At 35.0% G+C, this 15,073-nt stretch overlaps 1 protein-coding gene across 1 annotated transcript in view; it reads right to left on the bottom strand.

Annotated features, from left to right (window-relative positions):
- Positions 1–15,073, bottom strand: part of BCAS3 (BCAS3 microtubule associated cell migration factor) — a 629,762-nt gene that overhangs the window by 297,118 nt on the left and 317,571 nt on the right. The window contains exons 21-22 of the mRNA XM_043582630.1: positions 12,985–13,150; positions 10,954–11,054 (exon numbers count right to left, since the gene is read on the bottom strand). Of these exons, the coding sequence (XP_043438565.1) occupies positions 10,954–11,054; positions 12,985–13,150 (267 nt within the window). The remainder of the gene's footprint in view (positions 1–10,953; positions 11,055–12,984; positions 13,151–15,073) is intronic.

The raw sequence follows: 15,073 nt of genomic DNA, 5'->3' as shown, positions 1-15,073 counted from the left end.
GACTTCAGCTCAGGTCATGATCTCACAGCTTGTGAGTTCTTCAAGCCCCGTGTTGGGCTCTGTGCTGACAGCTCAGAGCCTGGAACCTGCTTGGGATTCTGTGTCTCCCTCTCTCTCTGCCCCTCCCCACTCATGCTGTGTCTCTCTTCTTCAAAAATAAATAAACATTAAAAAAATTAACAACAAAAAATAAAAATACAAAACAGCCCTTTAAAAAAAAAACTTTCCTTTTGTTTCGTTTCAAATTTAAGGACAATTAAGACAGGAAGGTGGACTGACATGTAAACTATTTTTTTCCCCAAATGGTAAATGCTCAAGCAAATGACAGGAATGCTAAGGTTCACTTCAGAATGGAGTATATAGGTCATTACATCGTAACAAACAGGGCTTCTGGTTGAAACATCTCGACAATAAATCAGCAGTGACAGAAAAACCCAAGGAACTATTCCATAAATGTGAAGCTCTACATAAAGATATGGGTATCAATAAGAAGTATATCTCCCAGAGACACAAAGAGAAAGAAGAAGGAAAAAGGGTAATCTAATCTAAACTATTCAATCCATAATTTATCAAGTTTGCAGATTGTTGATGGTAGTTTCCTTTAACTATTCAACATCTTTACATTGAAGAAAAGGTATTTAATTTCATAGTGTTCCCCAAGTTATACAACATATATATGGCTAAATTCGGGGTCAATATATATTAAACTTGAGGTCTCTTGAAGAAAAACACTCATCTCACTAAAATTATCTATGGAAGGACATGTCAAGTTGATAAAATTAAGTACAAATAAGAGAAATCATCGAATACAATTCAGTCTGAAGTGGTTTCTTAACTACCTCAGATATTCAGACCTGGATAGAGCAGTATGACACACCCAAGGACCAACAATAGACTATAAATACTCTTTAAATAAGTCCTACATTACAAGTTTCCTCTACAAGAGAAAAACATTTCTTTCTTCCCCTTCCACCCTACCCACTCTTGGGCAAATATTTATTATGGACAATGCAAGGAAATATTGTTGAGTACCTCCATCATACTTGGTACATACCACAGCAGCAATGCAATCCAGGATGTTAAGTTAAATCCGATGTCACATTCAAAAGAGAGCAGCTCAGAAAAGCACTGCATATTTAATTGCTTTTCCGAGGCACTGACAATGACCATAGGAGATAAGACCAGTGATTTTTTTTCCTTTTTGTATCAATATGTTCAAAATATATCACCACTGTATTGTAAAACCAATAAAACAATAGGATAGTAAAATTCTAAAATAACTTCATTCTGAAGTCAAAAGTATGACTTTATATTACAAGGGAAAATATTTGCTTTTTCTATTTTCATGGTTATAGCTGGTAGGACAGTAGTACAAAATCTGTTGGGAATCAGATCTCTAGATTCTAATCTTAAATACACTGTTGACTTGTGATTTTTATACTTTTATATGTAACATAAATCTCAATACTATTTTCAGGTACTATCTCCTTCATTATATATAAAGACTAAAATAAAAGTGCTACTGAAGTGTAAGAGATTAGTAAAGCAATAACATGTTTTGAAACCATACATACCAAGAGAGAGCCTAGCTATTCAAAAGAAACTCAGAACTTAGTTCTCTTTAGTATAATAACAAACTAAGATTTCTGTCAAAGCAACACTATTCCTTGAAAGTAATGTTCCAGTTGGAGCTTTTAGAGTGATTTTTAGAGTGAATACCACCTTCTTACATGTCGTACTGTCTAGAGAATCACAATGCAACCTTACTGCTTCTTTCTACACTCTTGCTGGGATAAGATTATTTCATAGAAAGTGTACCTGCATTACCAATTACATCCCAAAAAACCCCACAAAAAAAAAAAAAAAAACAAAGAAACAAAACAAAACTCAGTAGGGAGCTGCAACCTGTAAACACACATATGGAAGTTTTGGGGTTATTTCTAAAAGCCTACTGAACATTACCACAGGTACCAATACAGAAGCCACAATGCAATCACCAATTCTCTTTCCTACTCTAGACAACATAGTTCGGTTAATGTTGCAATGAATGGCATAAGCTATTGCCCAAGCCAGTCATCCTTTCCTCCTCACTTTTCTTCAGTCACCTTACATAGTTCTAAATCCTAGAGATTTAACCTCCTCAGCCACTTCTCTCCAGCCCCACTAATAACTAACTTCTTTCTTCTTTGAACTTTTGTACCAATTAATTCATGCTATCAACATAGCACTTATCACAATGTGTTATAGTCACTCACATATATCTTTCTTATTTGTGTTTATGTTAGAGGCAAAAAGTAAAAAGAGTCAGAAGTAAAACTGCAGAAGTGGTGTAATGCAAGATAATAATTAAGATAATACACAGGTTTCAAGCAACTGAAGCTTAAAAAATAATTATGATCATACATTACCACTACTGGCCACATAAGAGAGACTTGATTTTCATTATCTCCTAAAATAACTAAATTAGGCCTAAGCAAAAGGCAATTTGGAACCCTCCATAATAAAGCTTAAGAATAGGCATAGAAAGAATCACATTTATTACAAGTAATATGAATGCATCCTAGGAGTAAAGAACAATCCACCACTTAACAACATGAAACTGAAAATGCCCAGCATCTTATCAAAAATCATTAGGGATATAAAGAAGCAAGAAAACACACCCCAGACCTAGGAGAACAATCAATCAATAGAAAAACCTCCAAGAAACACCATAGTGGTAAAAGGAAATAGAACCCTGAGATTCTAGAAGAGCCATTATAAAACAAATGTTCCATATGTTCAAACACATACATGATGAGGAAAGAAATGAAAGATATAAAAAAGATCCAAATGGGACTGCCAGTGATGAAAAATATGATACCTGAAATTTTAAAAATATGTTGAATGAAATTAACAGCAGATTAGGCCGAGTAGAAGACCTAATGTATTTAAATATGTAGAGGGGCACCTGGGTAGCTTAGTCAGTTGAATGTCCAACTCTTCATTTTGGCTCAGGTCATGATCTCATGGTTTGTGAGATCAAGCCCTGTGTTGGGCTCTGCACTGGTGGTGTGGAGCCTGCTTGGGATTCTCTCTCACTCTCTCTCTGCCTTTCCCCCTGCCAGCATGCATGTACACACTCTCTCAAAATAAACTTTTTAAAAGAGGTAGAATACTATATGAAATCAGAGAGAAAAAGAAAGAATTTTTAAAAATGAAAAAAATTTAGTAAGCTGGGAAAATATCAGGTGGTCAACATACATATAACTGGAGTCACAAAAGGAGAGAAGGGAAGTGACAGAAAAAAATATTTGAACATGTAATTCCATAAAAGTGTTCAAATTTCACAAAAACTATAAATTCACAAATCCAAGAATCTCATAAACCCCAAGCAGAAGAAAACCACCCCATGACATCATAGTTTAATTGATTTTTCCTGTTTTTTTCTATATTTTCTATTTCTTCTACTGTTTTTGTTTTCTATTTCACTGATTTCCATTCTGATCTTCATCATGTTCTTTCTTTTGCCTCAATTTACTCTACTTTTTCTAGTTTCTGAATGTGGAAGCTGAGGCCATTGCTTTCAGAACTTTCTCTTTCATAACATTAGGCATTATTTAGTCCTATAAATTTGCTCTTGAAAACTGAGGTAGTGCCACCCCATGCATTTTTTTCTATTTTTCTTTAAAGTGTTTATTTTGAAATGATTATAGATTCATGAGAAGCTGCAAAATAATATAGAGTAGTCTTCTGTATAGCCTTCAGCTAGTTTCAAAACCAGTAAATTGCTATTGGTACAATCCACAGACCTTATGCAGATTTCATGAGTTTTGTATATTCAGTTTTACATACACTCATTTTGTGTAAGGGTATGTATATGTTCGTGTAGAGTTCTATCAAATTCTGCCATGTGTTAATTTGTGTGACCTCTACTACAATCAAGATACAGAACTATGCCATCACTACAAAGATCGACCTAACCCTTTACAGTCATGTTCAATATCTTCCCTTCTATTTTGTCTCTAAGGCCTGGTCAACACTAATCTGTTATTCATTTCTAGAATTCTGTCATTTTGAGAATGTTATATAAATGAATTCTTTTTTGTCTCTTGGTGCTTTTAAGATCTGTAGTAAACAAACTTCTGAGACTGGCTTTCTCACTTGGCATAATGTCCTCGAGATTCAGCCAATTTGTTGCATATATTTACACTTCAATCCACTTTTTTTTTCTTGAATAGTATTCTAAGATATGGATCTTTTCTGTTGTAATTTTCATTCAGTTTAAAATAATTTCTAATTTCGCTTTTGATTTCCTCTTTGAACCATGTATTATTTTGAAGTATGTTGTTTAGTTTCCAAATATTTCTGGATTTTCCAGAGATCTGTTATTCATTTCTTATTTAATTCTATTGTGATCAGAGAATATATACTTTGTATGACTTGAAAGTTTTTCAATTTATTGAGACTTGTTTAATGGCTCAGAATATGGTCTATCCTGGTCATTGCTGTGCACTTGAAAAGAATGTGTATCATACTTTGTTGGATGAAGTATTTCATGTAGTCTGATATTAATGTAGTAACTCAGGGTATCAAGTATGTTTCTCCTAAGCAGAATATAGTTGGGGCTTATTTTTTTATCCAATTTTAAAAACTGATTTTTTATTACAACATTTAGACCATTTATAACTCATATAAGTACTGATATGCTTTAGGGTTACATCATCGTGCTTTTCTATTTTTATTTCCTTTGTTTCTTTTTATTTTCTTTCTTGGTGTAGGTTGCTTTTGGTTTCATTATATACATCACATGCATTTCATTATATACATTATATAAATTTAATTATATACATCAAAGTTTGCTTTCAAGTGATATTATACCACTCAAATATGCTATAAAAGCCTTAGAATAGCTCCATTTCCCACACTCCTGGCCTCAATGCTACTGTTGTCATACATTTACACACACACACACACACACACACAAAGACTACAATACATTATGCGTGTGTGTATTTTAAAGACTACAATACATTGATACTATTTTGGGGTTAACAGTAAATTTTAAAGAGACAGAAATCATTACCCCAAAACCCCGCATATTTTGTGTTTTAACCATATTCAGTGTTCTTCACTCCTTTCCATCTAGTATCATTTTTCTTCTGCAACTTCCTTTAACATTCCATACAGAACACATCTATGGCTGATCATTTTTTAAATTTTTTGTATATCTGAAAAATATGTTTATTTTGCCTTCCTTTTGAAGGATTTTTTTGGGGAAGGGGGACAGAATTCTAGGTTAACAGTTGCTTCCTTTCAGTACTTAAATCTGCCATTCTTATCATTTTTGTCTAGGTATGTAACATCTTTTTTTTTTTCTTCAGCTGCTTTTAGACTTTTCTCTTTCTAAATGATTTTGAGCAATTTGATTATAATGTACTTTTTGGTATGGTTTTCTTCAAGATTCTTGTGCTTGAGATTTATTGACCTTCTCAGATCTGTGAATTTATAATTTATATCATATCTGGACATTTTTTGACTATTTCTCTTGTCATACAACCCCTCCTTCAGGGACTCTGCTTTCAAGTGCAGGTTATCCTACAGCTCAGTGAAACTGTTTAAAATACTGTTTTTACTGTGTTTCATTTTGGACAATTTGTCTTGGTCTATCTTCAAGTTCACTAGTATTTTCTTCCATGATTTCTAATTTATCTTCAATCTTATCCAGTACAACTTTCACATGTAGGCTTTCTTATCTAGAACTTTGATTTGAATCTTTAAAATTTCCCATGTCTCTGCTTATCTTTTCAAACATATGGAACACAGTTGCAATCACTCTTTTAGAGTCACTATTCCTGACCCTGTGTGAGCTCTAGGACTCTCTGGTGGTTGTTTCCTTGGCTTCTGGTGGTTTCCTACAACCACCAGTACTGTGCAGAATACTAGAGAAGGACCCTCTGCAGATGTTCAGAGTTCACATTCTGTGCAGATCCATTCTCTCTGATGGCTTAATCCAGAAAATTCTAGTTAGGAGTTAGCAAACAGTAAATAGGTAGTGCTTTGTGGGTCATTATTACTCAACTTTCTGGTTATAATTTTTAGGTGGCCAGAGACAACATATAAATGAAATGGTATGGCTGTTACAGGTGAACTTTATTTATGATAATAGCTCATAATACTTTGCTGGTAGATGCTCTTCCTTGGTCTTACTGGACTCTCAGCTCTGTGTCCTCTCTCTGTATTCCACTTGGATCCCCCCTTGCCCCCCCTCACTGCAGAACAGCCCAGAAACTCTTTCAAGGCAATAAATGGAGGCAGTTGTAAGGCTTGCCTCGTTTGTTTCCCATCTCTCAGGAACCACTGTCTTTCTCTTTTTAAAATGTTTATTCACTTTTTGAGAGACAGAGACAGAGTGTGAGCAGAGCAGGGGCAGAGAGAGAAGGAAACAGAGAATCCGAAACAGGCTCCAGGCTCTGAGCTGTTAGCACAGAGCCCGATGCAGGGCTCAAACTCACGAAACGTGAGATCATGACCTGAGCCGAAGTTGGACGCTTAACCGACTGAGCCACCCAGGCACCCCAGGAACCACTGTCTTTCAATATCTGGTATCCAGTAACTTGAAAACAGTTATATATTCTGTTTGAAAACATATATTCTGGTTTTTGTTGTTGTTTCAGGAAGAATGATACAACCCAAATGGAACTTTGAGAAATACCCAATAAAAACATTATTTTCACACACATAAAATTTTAAATCCAATTGAAACATATATATCTAAAGTATATATTATATGTTTTAACCATTTTCTGTGTTTCTCATTCCTTTCCATATGGTGTCAAAAGTTCTCTCCACCTTTCCTATAATGCTTGTAAAGGTAGAGGAAAACAATTATATCCCAAATAAAACAGAGACAGATTCTATGGATCCCAGTTACCTTTCTATTGTGTATCAAGGCTATGTTTCTGTTGAATGATCTCCTGTTCCCATTTAACCAGGAAAATTCAATAAGCTTACGGAGGAACTTCTCACATACCCATGGATTATCTCAGAAAGAAGTTCAAAGTCTGACCTCCCCCCAATAAAGCTAGTTAATGTCAGCAACTTAAAAATACTGCTGCTGCCAAATTACCTGAAAGAAAAGGAGGAAACATTATTTTTCCCCTAAATAAAACTTTCCCAAATCAACTCAGTAAATCCTATCTTTAATTTATAATTTGGGAAGCACTGAAGCAGACTAAAGAAAAAGCTATTGTCTATTTTGGAGTCATATTCAAAGCAAAATGATATTTGTTAGTCTCTTCTAATGCTTATCTTTGTTTTTGGCAAAGTAATGCACTGAAATAAAGTGCTTATTTCAGAAAAGGTAATTACAGTATGCAATTTTTTTGAAGGGAGAAAATTTTTTATGTGTTAACACAAAAATTACTAATTTCCTCTGCTATAATCTTTTTATAAACTGTTCCCAAGATTTCTTATGACCAAAGCAAAACATTTTTTTCATATTAGATTCTTGACTTTTACCTTTACTGAGCCATACAGCAAGATTAGATTACCAACTGTACATTCATTTTACACATTTAAATTAATCAATGTACTCAAACAATTTGAATTTGCTGATATTTGACTTCTGTTTTACTTACTCAAAATGGTAATTTCCTAAGGTTCAACCTAATAACAAAGAAGACATCTCCACCTCTGTAGAGTAAGGAGCATTCTGGTATGATTCAATTTCTGATAGACAAAATGCCTCAATTTTGCATCATTCCCATTCAATTAATACAGGTGGGAAATGTGACTTACAGTTAAGAACACAACATTTGGAGTTTTTGCTTCCTTCAGTTCAATGTTAGGTGAGAAGTCTTTAGTGTTTCAGGCAAGTTTCTCTTCTCCTCCCCCATCAGTCACCCTTTTGCCACATATGCAGAACTTTGTTTATCAACTAGCAGTGTACTTATTATGATTACAGGGCTGGAAGGGGAGTGGGGATTCCTTGCTAAACATCCTGCTCTCCTACTCTCTTCTCCCTGAGACAAAGTCTCTTTCCCATTTCCATTTACATCATACTTTGTCTACTATTATTATAATTTCCGGAGTTTGTACAAGTCTGCTTCACTTGATTCACAGATCCAAATACAACAAAGAAAATGTGTGTAACATCTGAGACGTTTGCAGTAGAGTTTTCCTCCAAATGGTTATATCTGAAAATACTTTGAGTAATATATTTATCAATTTTTCAAGTTGGCAAATAAGAGGTAATTTCCAATATGGTTAGGTAAAACAAAAGCTTCCCAGCATCAGGTATGGTATCCTTGTGTTTTAAGAGGTCACAACATCTTCTCAAATGGTTTCAGTAAGAGGAATTGGAGAGAAAGCAAGAGGGTAATAAGAACGTCTTCTTAATGAGGCTCTAACTTGCATAAAGGAGCCAACAGATGGGCAGGTAAAGACATTCTCTCTAAACTGGCTCCAGCATTGCTTTTACCAATTGTTATTTCAGGCTTTTATTCCTCTGACGCCGATGTCCATCTTTTGCATATTTAATTGCTTCAGTCCTGTAATACACGGGCATGTCCAAGGACTCTCAATCAAACAGACTTTCTTTGTGTAAGAAAACAGGACTTTAAAATCAGGCTAATTCTGTGTCCCTACCATCAGTGTAAAGAAGTAGTATAATAATTATTACAAAAATACTTATCTCCTAGGTGTTTTTATACCCTATTAAATCATATCTACAGTGACATTTCACAAAATCAGAGAAAACAAATTAATTATATTCGCCATTTGGAAAACAGATATTACAACATGGCCAGTATCGCATAGTCAGCATAGGTATTTCATTATTAACTCTCTGAAGTCTATTATTTGGAATTCAGTACTTTTGAGACAAGAAACAAAGATAAAGAGTGATGCTTAAACTGTTTTACAGTTTTTACAGAACTTCAGCATCCCTTCATTGACCATAATAACATCTTTATTAAGAGCAAGTGTTGTTATTAATATTTTACACTTATCAAATTATTGAGAGGTGGTTTGGTACTGGAACTCGGGCCTCTTTATCCTTGGCCTAAGCTAGTCCATCTGGAATGGTCTAACATGAAATGCATTTATATTACATATTTTAACTAGAAACTGTAGAATCATCAGTGACTACTTTCTTACAAATTATCTCTAATTCTTTTCTATTCCAACTCTGCAACATCTCACAGGTTTGTCCTGTCTTCTCTGTAATACAGACATAATTAAAGCCATCTCACCTTGCTCCAGGGTCACCGAGCCTCCACACCCCTCCCCTCCTCTGAACCTCCCATTACAACACTGTCAGAGCGATCTTTCTAAAATGCAGTTCTGATGGTGTCATTCCAATGCTTGAAAACATTTGGTGGTTTGCTACTGCCTATAGTGGTAGTTCTTAAACTGTGCACCTGGGGATCTCTGTAACTCGAAGAATTAGACAAAGGTGTTTACAGCTGTTAAAATCAAGTAATGTCAATCAGCTTAATTTGCCAGGACACAAAAATCAAGGGACAGAGCTGCATTTGGTTTATGCCCCTATCTTTGTCTTATATATCTGGGACTTGTTACTATTTGTCTATGGAACACAATAAATAACAAAATATCAGAATAACAAAACAAAGAAAACCATTATTAATTCTGAGTCAACTCTTCTTAATTCAACACTATTTTCACCACTGTTGAGAGGCAGGGAGAAAATGTTCTCCTGATTTTCATGTGATATTATACAAATTACATTTTTTTCCCCAATTCAAATGATAAAAATTAAATACATGCTTCAATAACCTAGAACCTAACAACTTTTATATATTCTGCTTCTTGAACCTGAAAATGACTTACCACACCCCCCTGTGAGGGCTTTAGCAACTAAAGTCATTGCCCTCACAGTTACTAATATACCCATCTCATTTTATTTTACTTCTTTATTAAACGCCTGTCTCCTGCATTAGTGAAGCAACATATTCTTCATGTTAAATCACAAGTGCCTGACACACAGAAGTCACTCAGTAAATACATGCTGGAAGAATCAGTGAGTTCAATTTTATAAGAGAGCAAGGCGCCAACTATTTGTTACAATTATGGAGTTTCAGAAATTTCAAGGAAAGTCAGTAAATTTTCTGTTTCCAGTGTAATATGTAACACATTATAAACATAAAATAAAATAGTTTTAGAACTATTTTACTTCATGCTGCATAAAACAGCCAGGCAAGATAGTAAGTTCAATACAACAAAACTCCATTAAAAGCATGTCAATGTTGATTCTTTAGGAAGTTTCTTAAAAACATACAGTGCTCATAGCCATCAAGTGAAATTAAGGATCCAGTCAATTCTACAAAATTAAGTTATAATTGTAAAGAATTTTTAATTCTATGAACATAAACTGGATAATAAATACTAAATTGTCTTTCTATGTCTCCCCTGCAAAAAACGCTGTTTCCAGTTCACTGTACATTTTTCCCTTACGTGAAAAAAGACCGTGGATCAATCTCTATAAATGTTAGGGCTTAGATATGAAAGTAAACAAATAAATACCCCATGGAGTTGCAATCATTGCTTCATTGTTCCAAGTAAAATCCTACAAAAAGAAAAACCTGCTGATACTTTCACGGTGAGAAGTGCTTTTTCATGTCAGAAACAGATACCAAGTTTTATGAAGTTTATTATATCCTAGTATCCTAATTAAAAAAAAAAAAAAACTCTGGAGACCATCAGATATACCCCCCATGAACTTATATAATTGCAGGAGTATATCTCATGGCCAAGTAATATGAATAGAGGCATACTTAATGTGTGCTAAAGCTTACGGTTTATTTTTATATTAAATTTCTTATTTGCCTCAATCTGATTGTTTACAGCCTATGGGCCAGTGGTCATATGCATGGCTGCATTAAAAGTCAGCATTTTAAGATGAGATCTCAAAATACTGTATGGGAAATAAAAAACAATGAGATGAGAACTACTTACGGCCAGCAAGCAGGAACTGATAATACTGGACTGCATCGGCAGCGAGGAGCAGAGGGTGGTTTGCATTAAATGGTGGTTGCAATTCATTCCATTGAGGAGTTCTAAGGAAACAGCAGAAGAATATTAATATTTAAGCTTAATAGATGGGATGTAAATCACCATCACTGTCACCACTTATAGACACTGATATAAACTCACACTATCTTTGCAATCATTAAAATGAACTTGTTGGAATGCTGAAACCTGAAATACAAGGTCATCTGCTTAAAAAGAATAAAAAGGTGGCAGGGAGTCATACAGTTAAGTAGAGCTGATATTAGTTTAATGGCAGAAGACCTACTAATAGCATAGACAAGACATTCAAAGCACTGGACAGAGAGGGAGTGTAGAATTCAAATGTCACAACTAAGTAGTTCTAATTTTACTTAATTTTGGACAACTGTTAGAGCTCACTATTCAGAATATGTGTATATTTTAAGATAAAATAAAGCAGGTAAAGTGGTTTTTAAAAAACACCATGCAGTTAAATTAATGGTTGACTTATTACAGACCTAATTAGTATTTGAGTTCCAAAATAAGCCACTTATTTCAACGATAGTGCAGTAATTTTAATTAGATCTGCCTGCTCCTAAATAGCTTGATAAATAAGATATTGATCAGATCAATCTAGTCCAGTAAAGTAGTAGTAAGAATGCTGGAGCCTCCCAAAATCAATATAAGAATATTTTAAATGTCAAAAGGAGAGGCTTATTTTCAGATCCATTTTTTGTCTGTTTCCTTCCATACCTGTCAGGACAAATTTTTTTCTGCCTCTTCTGTAACACTGTACACTAAATTGAACAGGTATTATTCTAGATTTTATTTCTCCCTCTTTAATACTTGCTTATAAAGATTCTAATGATCACATACTTTTTAGAAGGACTCTGACTCTTAATAAACATTTCTACAGTGCTTAGCCATTATATCCTGGGGAATCACTTTAAAAGGAAACCTTCCAATCTATTTATATTAGTTTCCAGTCCCCTTAATGGCTGTCCCAATGTACTATTTTCAGTGAACGTGAGAATGAAACAGAGGAAGCATAAAGCTCTATCTGTGAGACAGAAAACAACCCAAGTCCTAGAAAACATAACACAAAGATGCAAGGACAAAGTAATTCAAAAGGTGGCATACAGTAAAGACAACTGAAAGCATATGATCACACAAAAACTTGTATGTGAATGTTCTTAGCAGCATAATTCATGACAACTAAAAAGCGGAAATGTCATCAACTGATGGATAAACAAAATGTTTAAACAAATGGATACAAAATGCGGTATATCCATGCAGTGGACTATTATTTGGCCATAAAGAGGAATGATACATGTTACAACATGGATGGACCTTGAAAACATTATGCTAAATGAAGAAAGCCAAATGTAAAAGGTCACATTTTGTATGATTCCATTTATATGGAATGTCCATAGTGGGGAAATCCAAAGAGAAAGTAAATTGTGATTGTCTAGGGCTGAAGCGTTGGGGGAAAGTGGGGAGTGACTGCTAATGGGTACAGAGTTTCTTTTTGGGGGTGATGAAAATTGATTGTGGTGATGGGTACACTACTGTAGGGAAACCTACTGAAAATTCAGTTTAAATGGATTGTATGTACATTATATCTCAAAAAAGGAATTACTGATAAATGCAACAGCAGAGATGGATCAAAATAATTTTGCTGGGTGAAAAGCAGTAAGACAAAAAAGAGTACGCACACTATGATTCCATTTATATAAAATTCTAGAAATTATAAACTAACCTCTAGTTGCAGAGAGCGGTGATTGCCTGGGGTTCGGTGGGTGAGGTAGGGATAAAGAGGGGCAGGAGGGAAAGACAACAAAGAGGCAAAAGAAAACATTTGGGGGCAATGGATATTTTATAATGTTAATTATGGTGCCAGTTTCACAGACGTATACATATGTCAACTTTATCAAACTGTACATTTTTAATATTTTATACTTCAATAAAGCCACTAAAACAATGGAAAGAGGTACTAACCTAACCAGAGTCCAGCTGGCTCGAGGTGATGTCATCACTTCCAGTGGGGTGTCATCACTAATCTTGGGGGCAGTGCTGAGTGGTCGTGGCTCCATCATGTGCTCCACTAAGGTCCCATAGCAGCTAATAATGTAGAGAGATTCAACGACAACTTGTTTGGACTGATCTACAAACAGAAAAAGGGAACCTGGTTGTGTGATAATGGCATAAAAGTAGCACAGCATAAATTTTATAAGTTACTGACCTTTCAGAGGCTGAAAGAGACCTTTCTGAGGCTGTTGAGAGAAAATACAGCAGGAAATTTTTTACATGGTGCCTGCTCCCTGCCTAAAGGTTGCCTCTTGGAAGTAGATGCTAGTGAATATGAGAATCTCTGTGCTATCAAAATATTTTTAAATCTTAAGTAATTAATTTCAAGAATGTTGAAAATATACCAAAATTCTAATACAGTGAAACAATATTTCAGTTTTTTGTATTTGTCTGCAATGTAATTTGTTCCACATTACAAAAAATGAATGACATCAGGTGGGACAGGGAAGGACTGACTGGAAAGGAACATTGTATGGACTAAGTATTTAGTTACAAGGGATGTACTAACTCAACTGCATGAGAGGCTCTCTGTATGCCTAAATTAGCCTAACTTCTCCTCTACTTTCTCTCAGAAAACTTTGTCTTTTAAATTTGGATTAAAATCAACAAATGAAAAACATGCAAGTCCTCCCCCTCCCCCCAAATCCTCTTTCTTCTTTCCTCTCCATGGGATCACTGGCCCCTATAGTAAATGAAGACCACTCATACTTTAAGGTCAGGTGCTGAATATGGATTTAATCAAATGACTTTATAAGGAGTACACATGTCCTCACGACCAAAACAGGTTTAATTCTCTATCTTGGGTTTTACAGTAAACCTAGGAGCATATAAAATCACTCATGAATGCTGGGTGGGTCACCTTATCTCCATGCCAGAGGAATCAATTACAGCTGATTTGAGAAAATGGCTAACGACCAGTCAGTCAGACATAAAGGAGTAGTAAGTTAAAAGGGTAATTAGAACAGAAGGGAGAAGCATTTGAAATCGAGTTTCACGGAGGGTTTTAACTAGTAACAAAAAGTCATTTTGATAGCATCATTAAAACTAAGGAGGTAACAAAAAAATAAAGATGGGATAAGAAAATGGAAGGCCTGCATACTCTACTGTATCCTTTCCCACTTAGGCAAGAAACCTGCTGTGCCTGAGATCCTATTTCCAAGGAAAGGGTCACAGAAAGGCGATAACAAGGGAGAGGGCTGATGTCTGACTGCCAGTATTAAGTGTAAAGCAGAGCCATTTTGCCAAGAACAATACAGCCTGTGGAACACGGCAGAAAAGTGCCTCGCTAACAACTCAGTTTCTGACCTACTTTAATAGTGCTAAAATAATAAAGACAAAGTCTTAACACTCAACATCAAATACCTGTTCCATGAATGCAGGCACTCTTCTACACAAGAAGGAATAATACACTAAAACTGTAATTATATAAATTTTAGGTACTGATCTTGGTGACTGAAGTAGGGATAAAAAACAAACTATATAAATTCAAAGAAGCAATGGTTACTGTAAAAGAGGACTCCTATTTCTGAGTGGGAGACTGTTTTTATCTTAATTTATAACACGACAAAGTTGTCGGTAGTTTTTGGTTTGTTTTTTAAAGTCAAGACTGAGCTTTAGAAAACCTGGGTTCAAACTCTGATACTATCACCTCCTAACTGGTGCTTTCAGCTAAGACATTTAAACTCGCTGATCTCAAGCTCTTTGTCTCTAAAACAGGGATAACAAGGGTTTTCCTTTCCACACCTCAGAGGCAATGGCATGAAATTAGCTTGTCAAAAATGTAATGAAAAAAAATGTATAATGGTATGGAATTAACAATGTTGAAGACACTTGTAGACTGTGGCCAATAAAACAAAATACAAACATTCAGATGGGCTAAAAGTTTATTTCACATTTATAGTGAGAGGATAGCCTTTCTCCTCCACGAGGCTTGAGTAGTTGAGGATGGATACGCTAACTGAATGGAAAATGGATTTAGAGAATACTGGGTCCAAGATTA

This window comes from Prionailurus bengalensis, chromosome E1 (assembly GCF_016509475.1).
Source record: "Prionailurus bengalensis isolate Pbe53 chromosome E1, Fcat_Pben_1.1_paternal_pri, whole genome shotgun sequence".
Taxonomy (NCBI): domain Eukaryota; kingdom Metazoa; phylum Chordata; class Mammalia; order Carnivora; family Felidae; genus Prionailurus; species Prionailurus bengalensis.
The sequence above is the reverse complement of the archived record's forward strand: the minus strand, read 5'-3'. Positions and strand labels throughout refer to the sequence as shown.